At 36.3% G+C, this 13,613-nt stretch overlaps 1 protein-coding gene across 1 annotated transcript in view; it reads right to left on the bottom strand.

Annotated features, from left to right (window-relative positions):
* LOC137298457 (uncharacterized) overlaps window positions 1-13,613 on the bottom strand; it is a 48,595-nt gene that overhangs the window by 34,305 nt on the left and 677 nt on the right. The window contains exon 2 of the mRNA XM_067830727.1: window positions 4,229-4,486. Coding sequence (XP_067686828.1) covers window positions 4,229-4,327 — 99 coding nt within the window. The 5' untranslated portion in view covers window positions 4,328-4,486. The remainder of the gene's footprint in view (window positions 1-4,228; window positions 4,487-13,613) is intronic.

Here is a 13,613-nt window from a genome sequence, read left to right as displayed (position 1 = left end):
GATTATATAAATATATCCCATATGCATATGTTTTCAACTTTTTGCGTATCTAACATTTTAAATGCATAACTGTTCCGCAACAATTACTTTTCAATGCATAATTTGAAACTTTCTATACACATATGTAGCTTATTTGGGTCTCTACAATAACTGCACATACCATTCAGTCCCATGTTGGATGATACCATAGTTTGTGGGTTCGTTTACGGGTCCCGGACATGTGAAGCTGAACTATTCTCGCAGTCATGAGAGTGTTCAGGAAATGTAGCATAAATCTCAAGTTTACAGGTTTACATGTTTATAGATTTATTAACAATAAATTACTGAAAGGTTACTGTGAAATATGTGTTGATAAAATCTTGTGTTGATGTATTTCAGTGTTTGATAAAGACATTGTTTGGGAATGGACACTCAAGAGGCTGTGAATTTTGTCCACTTGTCAACATGAAAACTTCCATCGGTGAACATGTCTGGAACTTTGTCACATGTAATGCTGGCGTGTATAATATGTTCATGTTCGTAACTTAACACCCCATAGAATATCAACACCACTAAAGAGGCAACATAGAAAAACTTCAGATGATCTCTGTATTATGCAGCAGAAACACTCAAACATTAAAACTAGATGTTCTTGAAAGTTATTGTCTCTTGCCTTTGTGATGTAAGTCCGGTCGTAACAGAAGCATATGATATGTTTTAGCATTTTAGAGCTTTGAAAGTTATTCAGTTTTTCATTGAACACCTACAGAGCTAGTGGAGAATGATTGGTTACAAGACACATATAATATCCAACTGTCTGGGCTATGTTCAGCAATGATGTCTAAACTGGTAACCATGACTGTCTGTGCACCCTACCTAGGATGTTGCACATGATACCAGTAATTTGTTGTTCTTGTTGTGTCTAAATTATTGGAAGACTGCCATCATTTAACTGAATTACTGCTATGTGTGGCAATAATAGATAAAACAGATACATTTGCTGTAGACCTTGCTAGCTATTCTTGAAATGTTCGTAGCCTCACTAACTTCAAAAGCCCATTCTTGATACAATGCCAGTATCATGAACATAACCTACATGCTTCAGTCCAATTACCGTTCAAGCCATGTGTCATACAGCTGCGTTATGACACCCTTAAACATAATTCAACAGTATTTTACATGATGGCATGCACCTCGAGATTTACACATTCACTGGGGCTTGTTTCGAATGAGAAAGGTGAAGTTTAAGTGTTGTTCTAAGTCTTCATTGATGCAGGGCTCCAGATAAGGGTTGTATTGGCTTATGTACAGATAAAAAATATGCATGAAACGGTAGGAAAAAAACCCAGAAATTGGCAGATACGCAGGACAGCAATGGTGTACCGCCTTAGAATTGTTTTTAGTTTAAGAATTCAAATAAATCAACTGTGTGTTTCTATTATCATAGACAAAAAACCAGGGTAGCTACCATAGCTACCAAAATTTACGTATGATATTTGCTATCACAGCTGGGCCAACACTCAAACCTATCTGAATATAAAGCTTTGCAATCTTTCAGACCGAAACTAATGGCTTGCTACATGCCTGTAGACATCATATTTTTGCATAACATGATTTAATATTGAGGTAAAAAACACAGAAATAGGATCAAATTGGATCAGTCACTATACCATCCAAGCATCCGAAAAAAAACTACACTGCTGGGATATTTTGTTACGATCAGACAAGGAATACCATGGATATTTTTAAATAATGGCATATGATATCCATCCAGCCTCCTGACTGTTTAGGTGGTGAAATTCTGCTAATATGGACAGGAGCCTAGTCCCTTTGTCCATCATGGTCGAAGGAGCGGGCGCTGACCAATTTGCAGTTTGGTTTTGTAATTAGACCGTCGCCGAGAAACATTATTCGCTCTGCATCAGTGCCTCTTTAAAAGTTTCGCAGTTTGTTCCCTATGTTGTAGTATTCTCATTTCTACATCGAGCAAGACAACCGTTACTTGCCCTCTATGTGTTGTCTTAAAATTCTTAGTTCTCCAATTAAATTAAATTTCATAATTAGGAATATTTTAAGGGTTTTCAGTGTAAGAAGTGTTTTATGTAACATCCTGGGGTGTTCATATTTACCAGTTTCTGAGACCCTGCTGCATGTAAATGTCCTAGGCCTGCTGTTTACATTTGAACAGCCATATGGAACTGCATTGAATAACGTGAAATTGAATGACAAATATTTCCTCAGGTTTGAACATGAAATTTTACTCCAGTCAGTGCAATAAGAGTATTTTTTCAATATTTACATTACAACATGTCACCAATAAAAGTAAAAAAAAAAACAGTTGGAAGCTATAGTATATAAGTAAGTAAGTATGGGTTTTATACCACCTTTTGCAATATTCCAGCAACTCTGCAGCAGGGAACACTAGAAATAGGTTTCATACATTACAGCCATGTGGGGAGTCGAGCTGGATGAACACTCTATCTATTAGACTACCCCACCGCTCAGTGTGACAAAAAAACATCACAACACACAAAATCCACCAAACAATTCCACATGCCAATGAACAACATTCTGAGATTAATGAGCTTGTTCCCCTGAGTACATAATGACATACTGCACTAAGAAACAACGAATGGCGTAGTACATGTGTTATGTCATTCATTGCATATCCTCTGCATCATGTCATATGCATTTATATCTATGGCAAATGTACAAAGTGTTTGGTGATCACTGGCAGGATATTTTGCTAATGTTTATGTGATTGGTTTGTTTCTTTATTGTTTAACATTGCACTCAGCAGTGCTCCAGCCATAGGACATCAGTCTGCAATAACTAAGTCTGGACCACACTATCCAGTGATTGATATCATGAGCATTCATCAATGTAAGTGGGATACGATATGTGTCATCCAAGTCAGCAAATCCAACAACCCGATCTCGCTAGTGGCCCACTAATGACAAGAATGGGTTGTTGAAGGTCAGTTCTAATCCTGATCTCCACAAGTTCGTTTATACTACACACAATTTCTGACACATCTGTTGCAAGATTAATTGCATAAACCATCAATCTTCGCCAAAATAATGACAATCAACTCAGTTGCCAAGCACAAATTTTAAAGGGATTGAAAATGAATACCAAATAGATCTATAATAATACTGGTTGGCCACTGAGCCATATTATAAGAAGGAAGTATTGGTAAACAACATAGATACACTTGTCTTTCTCTCATTTGGTGGCTCTACTACGAGAAATTGTAAACCAGTGACCTCCATTTCAGGTGATGTATTTATAGTAAATAGCTGTCCATACATATCTCTAGCCTAGGGAAGCACTGTGTGTGTGTGTATGTGTGTGTGTGTGTGTGTGTGCGTGTGTGTGCGTGCGTGAGAGAGAGAGAGAAAGAGAGAGAGAGAGAGATGTGACACCTGTTTCCAGGTTCATGGAAAATGAGTATGTAACACACAGTTGTTTATCAATGGTGTGTTCAGGTGTGTTGTAGTTTGTTAGTGGTGTTCAGGTGTGCTGTAAGTGTATTATAAATTAACATCAGTATGTTGCATCTTCAATGGAGACATATGTCTGCTATGGCAATATTGGTACTGCTGCAAAGTATATATCAAAATAACATACTGAACAGCAAAAGAAACACAACTGTGGCTTTTTGTCACGTTAGTTTTTAAATATAAGACACAAACATAAACACAGCAAAGTACAACCATGGAGAGGATGACTAAAGCCTGTTACTCATAGAGCACCATTGTACAACATGCCTAAAACCAAGTGAGATGTCTGTTTGTGACATATGCTCTACCATGAGTGAAAAGGCATAAGTCAAGTAAGTCATTGTCACAACAATTCCACCTATAAATTTATTATTTAAATTGTTACACATCACCATGATATTCAAAATTGGAACATAAATGTAAAATTATTGTATAGCAAATTCAGGTTACAGAAAAAGTTATTTGAAATAATATTTGTGCCAAGAAAGAGGTAGTACTATAAACATTGCAAAAACATGCAAACAAATTCAAGCCATGTAACAGCAAATCATAAAACTCATAAACAAGCAATTCTACAAACAAAACAAAATGTAAGCACTGTTAATGATACAGAGAAAAACAGTCCAATGTGCTGTTGGCTGGCCTGTGACCTGTCCATGCACTTTAAACTGAGGGTTAGGTGCAGGGTTAGTAGTGCCTCCATGCTGCTTATCTACTCATGCATATTCCAGTGATGCTGCACTTACACCTTGCACCTCCTCCCTTGATTGGGAGTGTATCAGTGGCTCGGACTCCTCTTCTGCCATTGTCAGACAATCATTCAAACATACTGTGATGCTCCACATTAAATGTATTCTCCTTGTAGCGTTCTCAGGGTCGCCACCTCAACGAGGCCCAGATAACGACATTTGACTTACGTAACTGTCACAAGGTAGAGGCCAGACAGTTTTCAGTTGTAGCCACCCATGCTGCTGTTACTTTAATAGAACAGGTGCTTGTCTCATCTGTAATGGACATATGGTCATGTATTAAATATACCTGCTGCAACAGCTGTGAATGGAACAAAGCACAAACTAAGTTCAGATTTAATATGATCCCCACGGCATCTATTGCTGCATGGTGTATTACAGGTATTGCCATATTTCTGGTATTTGTGTTAACAATAATTTCCCCATTGGTTATTACCTTCCTATTGCAATGTTTTGAGTCACAGTAAAGCAAGACTGAACTAATTATATGCATGCTAAAGCATTACTGTTATGACAGGTGCCCTTTTCTGAAGTCACTTCCTCTAGTGTCTTAGTGTAATGACTAGATAATGCTAGTGTCATGACTAGCCATATTGAATGTGTCTCACCTACTCCTCTAGTGTCATGACTAGTTAAAGTGCTAAAGGTGAAGGAACAAGTTTTATGGATGATCAACTTCTTTATTTTCACAATGGAGACGTTTCGGTATGGATTCTTATACCGTTTTCAAGCTAGTGCTAGTGTCCTACCTGCTCTAGTATCATGACTAGTTACAAAGCTAGTGTCACATCATCTGCTCTTGTGAAATGACTAGACATTGTGTTAGTATCACGCTTTCGATCTCATTTGTCATGACTAGTCACAGTGCTAGAGTCCTAGTGCTCTAGTGTCATGGCTAGTCACAGTGCTAGTGTAACATCTGCTCTAGTGTCATGACTAGTCACAGTGCTAGTATCACCCTTGATCTTGTGTCATGACTAGTCACAAAGCTAGTGTCCTAAATGCTCTTGTGTCATGACTAGTTACAGTCCTAATGTCACACCTCCCTCTAGTGCCATGACTAGTCATATGGCTAGTGTCAGGACTAGTTGTACAGCTAGTGTAACAGGTACTCTACCATGACTTCAAGAAATACTGGATTTTGATTGGCTAATCAAAGTCATTCAGAAGTATATAATCATGTTATTTACCTCTAATTTTCCAACACAGTATGTACTGTTTTAAATCTTAGTAATGCAGTTATGGTAGAATGGATGACAAACATACTGAGTTGGAAAATCAGAGGTATCTAATGAAATTATAACAGCTCTAATTTTTTTTTAATTTAAATTTTATTTCTGAATCCCTATTACAAGAAAAAAACAAAGCATCCTGGGGACTGCTCACTCACAGAATATAGAGTAATGTAATGGGATACAGGTGCATTTTTTTTAACTAAATCAAGACAATCCATTCACTCACCATCCACACAAACACAAGACCTTTAATTATCAAACATATTAATACAGAATATAATTAGTTCAGTCATCTTTAAATAAGTCATGATATAAACGCCATTTAGAATAAAATTCAGCTTCACAGGTTTTGTTAAAGAAAATACATTTTTCAATACTATAACTCAATTTCTGCTCCCGTCTGAATTGAGCAACATTTGGTAAAGCAGAATTGAGCTTGCATTGTTACAAGTAGTATTTTACCAGTCATATGAACAAGTCAAAAACAGGGTCAGTAAAAACATTTTTCTTACAGCCAAATATTATCAGTTCCATAGTGAGTGTGAGATTATGTATGTGATCACAACCTTCTGTTAACCATGATAAAAATTTTGACCAAAAGATATGCACAAATTCACATTCCAAAGACAAGTAGCAAATAGATTCCTTTTCTTCATTACAGAATGAACATAAATCTGAATCTTTAATTTTTATTTTTTTAAGAAATGTTTTGGTAGTTAAAATGTATCCTGTACTGAAACCATCTCAGTTTGGTGTCTTGTGTTGATTTAAACGATTTTAGGAAAATACAGTTCCAGTCAAGACCACACTGGAAATTTTCTTGCCACTTTAACTGTGCTCTTGGTGTCCTGTTTGAAGGACAGAGGATATAGTGATAGGTTTTAGAGCCTTTGTTGATTGAAAGCAACAGCTGTGCAAGTGGAGTATTTCCTGCACACAGTCCAGTGTTTTCTTTCACTATTGGCAAGCCAGCAAAATATTTTCTTATAGAGTTAATGACACCATAATATTCTAAAAAAACACACATTCATCTGATACCTTTCTTTAAAATCAACCAGAGACAGACAACTGCCATTTTCATCAACAAGATCACAAATTTGAGACATACCTTTTTGGAACCACTCTTCATAGAAAATAATTTTCTTATCTACAATGATACTGCTAATATAAAATGTATGATCAGACAGGAAATCATCAAAATTATCAGGTTTAATTTTACTTGAAAAATCATAAAAAGCATTAAAACAAGCAATCCAGAAAGGATTTTTGAGATTACTATTTCTTTCAAAAATTCTTTGCCATGCCTATCAAATTTGCTACATTGGAATAGCTAGCATTTAAAATATATTTCCACTTTGGATTCTTAGTAACTAGTTTCTTCATCCAAGTCACCTTCAAAGCTCTGACATATTCAAATATATTAATCATGCCCAATCCACCCTCTTTAACTGGTCTAAACAATGTTTCTCTCTTTATCCTGTCAGGTTTTTGATTCCACACAAGCTCAAATAACATTTTGTTAAGTTCCTTCAGAAAAAACACCAGGAGGATTAGGTAGAGTTAGAAAAAGACAATTAAGATTGGAAATAAGTAGCAATTTGATCAAAGCAATCTTTCCAAGCGGGGTTACGATTCTGTTTATCCATTTATTATCACCTGTTTTAATTAAAAAAGTATTGAGCTAAAATTGTAATGAACAATATCTGAAATATCCGTGCTAAGAGTAACACCTAAAACCTTGAATGTTGAGGGGTTCCACTGACGTTTTAAATGAGATAAATATCTTTTTGCACTGTTTTTCATACTGCCAATCCGTATCACCTGGGATTTATCATTATTAAGCTCCACACCTGATATACTATCAAAGACGTCCAGTGATTCAACAACAGCTTGAAGAGAACGTTTGTTCCCATCTTTGAAGAGAACGTTTGCTCCCATCAAGAAGAAAGGCAGTATTATCTGCATACCGTGAAATTAAATACTCTGTATTGTTTACATGTATGCCCTTTATATCCTTATTTTCACACACCATGCCAACCAATATTTCCACACACAGCAAAAAAATATACGGTGACAGGGGGTCTACAGCCCCTTAGAACTTTAAAAGAGGAGGACATTTTGCTATTTATAGTAATACAAGATTTAATATTCTTATAAAAAAATTCAATCCATCTTCTTATAAAAGGTCCAAAGCTGAAGAAAGATAATGTTTTCTACATAAAAGTCCATGAAACAGAATCAAATGCTTTAAAAAAATCAACTCTAAATAACATACCTGAAATACTTTGTGATTCTGTAAAAACTAAAGTATCATAAACAATTCTTATGTTGTCACCAATATATCTACTGGACATAAATCCAGTTTGCTCATTATTAATTAGAATCGGTAAAACTTGTTTAAGCCTCTCTGCAATGCATGAAGAAGCCATTTGGTAAACTACATTAAGTAAGGAAAGGGGCCTCCAAATTTGTGAGAAAACGCTTAGGTTTATCACCCTTAGGTATCCAAGTAATAACACCTAATTTTTGTGTAATGGATATCTCGCCAATGACGATAGCACTATTGATTGACTGCAACACAAAATAACCCATATCAATACAAAACATCTTGAAGAATTCTGCAGTAAAACCATCTATACCAGCACTTTCGTTGTCTTTCATGCTTTCCAAAGACTTCAATAATTCGTCATAAGTGATGTAACCTTCTAGAGAATCAGAAGCAGCTTTACCCAAGACCAATAAATCGTCACTTAACACATGTCAAATGTTGACAAACTTTATGGATAACAAGTTCTTTATTACGATAGTGCGATGTTTCGGTACAGATTCTTGCACTGTTGTCAGGCGGGAATGAAACATACAGTGTCGGCAAAGTATATATAGTGAGGCTAACAAAGACAACAAGATAACAAGGTAATTAACACAATAGGGTGAGGACTGAGCTGATGAAGCCAGTGGGTAGACAATGGGGTAGGGAGTAGAAGTCAACAATGTACAGATGTAAGGGATAGTTAAACAAGGCAGAGAATGTATACAGTTGATTGGGCTGGAGGTGTGCACCATAAGCTGATGGAATGTAATATCCTTGATCTCGGTTGATGGTGGGCTTGTGGCGTTTGATATGAATGGCTTCAGTGAGTTTGCATTTGGTGAAGTCCTTTTGGTTGTTGGCCAGGATGGTGATGTCGGCCCACTTAATGAGGTGATTGCGGTTAGACTGGATGTGATCATGGATGGTTGATTTGCTGTCGGACTTTGTGACTGATGTCTGCTGTTCTTACTCTAACTAGAAATAACTTTCTCTTCCTCATCGATCCATTCGACCCTTGATCTAACAAATATCCCTTCCATATCCCTTTTTCTCAAACATTCCAACTCTATTTCTCTTAGCATAAAAAATTTCTACATCTTGAGATGGTAGGATTGAGTTTTCTAAATTTCCAATTTCTACAGTCAAGTCATGTTCTTTCTTGGAGTTTTTGTTTTTCATGTATGAAGAGTAGGATATTGATTTTCATCTTATTTCCATTAAGAGAGTTTCTAGAAACAGATGATCACTTATTCTAAATTGAATGTCACAGGTAGGTACTTTATTTAAGCTATCAATACTGTTAACAAGTGCAGGATATTGCTTAATCACGTTTGAAATCACTTCTTTTACAGTCCAAACATAATCTTTCAGTAGTAGAAATTTCCGATATGAACTTCATTTTTCCTGATCACAGAAACTAAATTAAACATCTGTAAGTGAATGGTCTGTTCTGTAGCCAACGCTGATACCTGTAGACTGAACTTAAGGGAACAGAGATTCAGACACGAGAAAGAAGTCTAGCCGAGCTTGTTCAAGAGGATTTTTTCTATGCCAAGTGAATTTAATAGATTGTGATCTATCCTTATATCAATTAGATTAAGCTCATCAATCAATACTTGCTCCTAAGCATTTGGAATATTGACATTAACATAATTATAAACATCAACATCTGGGTTTAAAACAAGATTCCAGTCACCACCAAAAATGAAATGTGCATTGTCAAAGATTAAAGCTTGTATAAGTATGGAAATATAACAATTCGGACAATGCTCGTTAGGCCCGTAAAGATTCACCAGCGTTAATTGTTTTTCACATATTGTTATAGCAACAATCAGAAAATTCCCTTTGAGTTCAGACGTAAAGGGAGATAACTACACTACGAATTGACGGAATTAATTAACGTAGAAATACAAATGAAAGCACAATATTATATTAATGCAAACGAAATTCTCCGGATACTGAGATATTAAGGTGGATATTCATATGCACAAAGCTATAATAGTGTTTTTTCCAGATGACTGTACATATTGTTTCATTTCCACTGTCATTCGTGGCTTGCAAGTAGTATGTTCACATGTGAGCAGGTCAAGCCCTCGATAGAGCAAAACTACAGCAAATAGAATTATTTTACTATTTTAACAGGGAAAGTAGAACATACATCTTTGGTTGAATATTCCAAGAAATCACAAGATCAGCACAAAATCCTTCTTCTGTATTTTCAAGACAAAAGTGCATTCCATTTCATTGCCACTGTCTTTGGTGGCTGGCAAGTAATATCTAAGCATTAGATCTAGTAGATCTCAAAAGCCTTTCACTTAGCAGAATTGTAGCCAACATGTTTCAACAATTTATCATGAAAAGCAAAAAATGCTATTTTTGGTTGAATTTTCCAAGTTTAACATACGGTCAAAGAAATCACAAGAAAGGAAAACCAAGGACCAAGATTCCATTCCGCGAAACTTGGGGAAATTGCAGATTTATCTACAATCTCTGAATCTAATGTTCGAATTTTGTCCACTTGTCCTTAGGAGACTTTTTGGTAATGATACAGATGTCGGAGTTAGATTCCTGGACACAAGCAATCATGCCAGTCTGTCGTAGTTCCTTGACTTTTGTCAGTAGATTTGCTCTTTTCTCTTTTAGGATACCGGGTAAATCTGTTACCATGCTTTGCTTAGAATTCCTCAGTTTTTTGGGGGGCAGCAAATAGCAAAATGTTTCTGTCAAAACATTGAAACAAACTCCACAATGATAAGGGTAGGACCCAGTGCCATGTGTCCGTCAGGGCGAGGCATCCGCGGTAATTGCTGTGGGCATTGATGAACAGCATAGAATCGACTGCGTTTTCAATTAACATCAAGGAAGTCTTCAGAAAATCCCTGATTTTCTTCACAACATCTTCACCAGTAGATTCTGTTATACTATAGATCAGTCAATTTCTTCAGCGTGAATAGCATGAAATTTGCAGCCATCTTTGACTACACATGGCAATCTCCTCTCTAAGAGTGTTTTCCATTTCCATGCTTGCTTTCAGATTGGTTATGTCCTTTTCATGGGATCGTAGGCCTTCTTCAACATCAACTCAGTCCAACACTTTCCTTATCTCCATAGTTATTTTTTCACGTATTTTTTCTGTCTGTTTATCCAGAAACTCTTCAAACTTTTCGACGTTGGCTGCCATTATGGTGGGGGGGGGTGAATCATGCTGAGAAGAGTTAGTTTGATCCTCTTGAATCTCACAGGCCACAGTCAGCTCTATATCACCCTCCCGACCTGACCATCCCCTGTACCTTCTTTGCCACTTGATTTTCTCCCAGAGGCATTCATTATTAAAGATTAATAAGGATAGCGAGAGCACCATTACTCCAGCTGTCTTTACCTGTCAGTGTGCACAGCGGAAGTTTCAACAGCTCTAAATTTTTTACTAAAAACCACACCCTATTCAGAGTTATTATAATTCTGTTATATACCCCTGATTTTCCAACACAGTATGTTTTATCTCCTAGTTACATTGTACCTCCGTTGTCACAGGTACTTCCTGTAGTGTCAATAGTCATCACTGTCATCACATCATCACCACTCATGATTAACATGTAATATGTAGTCAGTCTGACAAAATGTCTTCAGTATATCAGCCATGTAAAAAGGGTTACCGAGATAACAGTGCAGTTTACTTATTCTTTACAAATCTTGTCCAATAAGAATGATGATGAGAAAAGCTTCAAATGACCTCTCAGAGAAACAAAGCCTTCAACACAAGGAAGTCAAGTCTGAAACCACACAGATAGTATCTATATGGTTTGGCCAGCTGTATTAACTAGTGGTAGTCATGACTTGTATCTCACACTGAAGACAAAATGTCACTTTTCAAACTAATCTACTAATTACAGTTGTTTCGAAATGTCAGACCCACACAAAAACGAAATAAGCAGTATTCCCTGAAAACTTAACATCAGTGACATTAAACATTATGTCAACATGCACTCAGTTATAACTACTTACATTAAAACATCTATGTATATACGTCACTTAAATTGGAAAAACAAAAAAATATGAGTTGGAATTTTTAAAAAAATCAGACCTGTGTAGGTCTATTACAAATTTTAACTGCACCTATGTCCCCTAAACTGTCTCTTTTTTGTCAGACTACAGGAATATATGTAATCAATAGCTAATACTAATAAATTGTCTGGTACAGACTTGATTATTGGCAGATCGCCGCCATATAGCTGGAATATTGCTGAGTGCGGCCTAAAACTAAACTCACTCACTAAAACTAACAAGCCACTGATATGGCCCACTGTGCAAGTTTGTTAAAGGGGCACTGATGTGGAGCGAATAATGTTTCTCGCCAACGGTCAAATTACGAAACCAAACTGCAAATTGGTCAGCGCCCGCTCCCTCGACCGTGACGTGACGGACAAAAGGACTGGGCTCCGGTCCGTCTTAGCAGAATTTCTTCACCTAAACAGTCAAGAGGCCGGATGCCCATCATATGCCATTATTTAAAAATATCCATGGTATTCCTTGTTTGATCATAACAAAATATCCCAGTAGTGTAGTTTTTTTTCGGATGCTTGGATGGTATAGTGACTGATCCAATTTGATCCTATTTCTGTGTTTTGTACCTCAATATTTAATAATGATATGTGAAAATATGATGTCTACAGGCAAGTAGCAAGCCATTTGTTTCAGTCCAAAAGATTGCAAAAGCTATATATTTAGATAGTTTTGAGAGTTGGCCCAGCTGTGATAGAAAATATCATACGTAAATTTTGGTAGCTATGGTAGCTACCCTGGCTTATTATCTATGATAACAAAAACACAGAGTTGATTTATTTGAAATTGTAAACTAAAAACAATGACTTTGCCATTGGTAGAGAAATCTGAAAATTTCCTTACGTAAAAATACTGATTACATCTATTTACCCAAGTACACAGCCATTGCCTGTATGTATTTCTTATGTACAGTTTCGGTCCATAAGTGTTTTCAAGCTGCATGCGACACAGAGATTACATCTTCCTTGTAACTCACGTTTGATGGTGTAAACCTATACGTGTTATTTGTCATCATTCTCTTGGTGGTCAGTTAATGAATTAATAACAGGTATAATTGGTGGTAACACCACTCAGGTTACTCAACAAAGGTTCCCATTTGGCATTCCTCCTGTCTGGAGTAAATACTCAACATTATAAATTAAGGTCAGTAGTGGCAAATGTATTGTATGTTATGTAATATGTGCATGTAAGTGATGCAAGAGGGTTTATCAGCTGAATTACAAAAACAAACCTCGATCAAAGGATTAACCGATAACACACTGATTGATTAATTACTTTTATCATTAACAGCGGATTTGTCAAGAGGCAGTGTGTGTAGATGTACTAATCTATACTGACTACACCCTGTCGTAAAGTGCAAATGTAAAAACAATATCCTCCCTTCAAAGAATTAACCACCATCTCGTTGATTGATTGATTGCTCATTATTGGTGAACTAAATTACTTAGAAAGGCGGACATCATACAATTAGTTGCCAGGTGTGCTATCTTGGTTGACCAATGAGACGTTTATGACGTTTTCACCAATGTGAAAGACGTGAAACGATGTGTTACTTTTTTGCATATTAGACTGTTGTAAGAAACATGACAGAGTAGGATTATTTACAAGCTTCAAATGAATGGAATATCGTTCTTTTATGTGGATATTGATGGATACATTCCTGAAAAAGGTAGTAGCCTGGCATTGTTGCTATAAAATTATATTCATTATTTGCATTTTGTTTTAATTTATTTGTTGCAGCATTCAGAAGAATCTATATGACAGAAAACACACACTA

Source organism: Haliotis asinina, chromosome 10, assembly GCF_037392515.1.
Source record: "Haliotis asinina isolate JCU_RB_2024 chromosome 10, JCU_Hal_asi_v2, whole genome shotgun sequence".
In the NCBI taxonomy this organism is placed as follows: domain Eukaryota; kingdom Metazoa; phylum Mollusca; class Gastropoda; order Lepetellida; family Haliotidae; genus Haliotis; species Haliotis asinina.
Note: the sequence above shows the minus strand (reverse complement) of the source record. Positions and strands in the feature narration are given on the sequence as shown.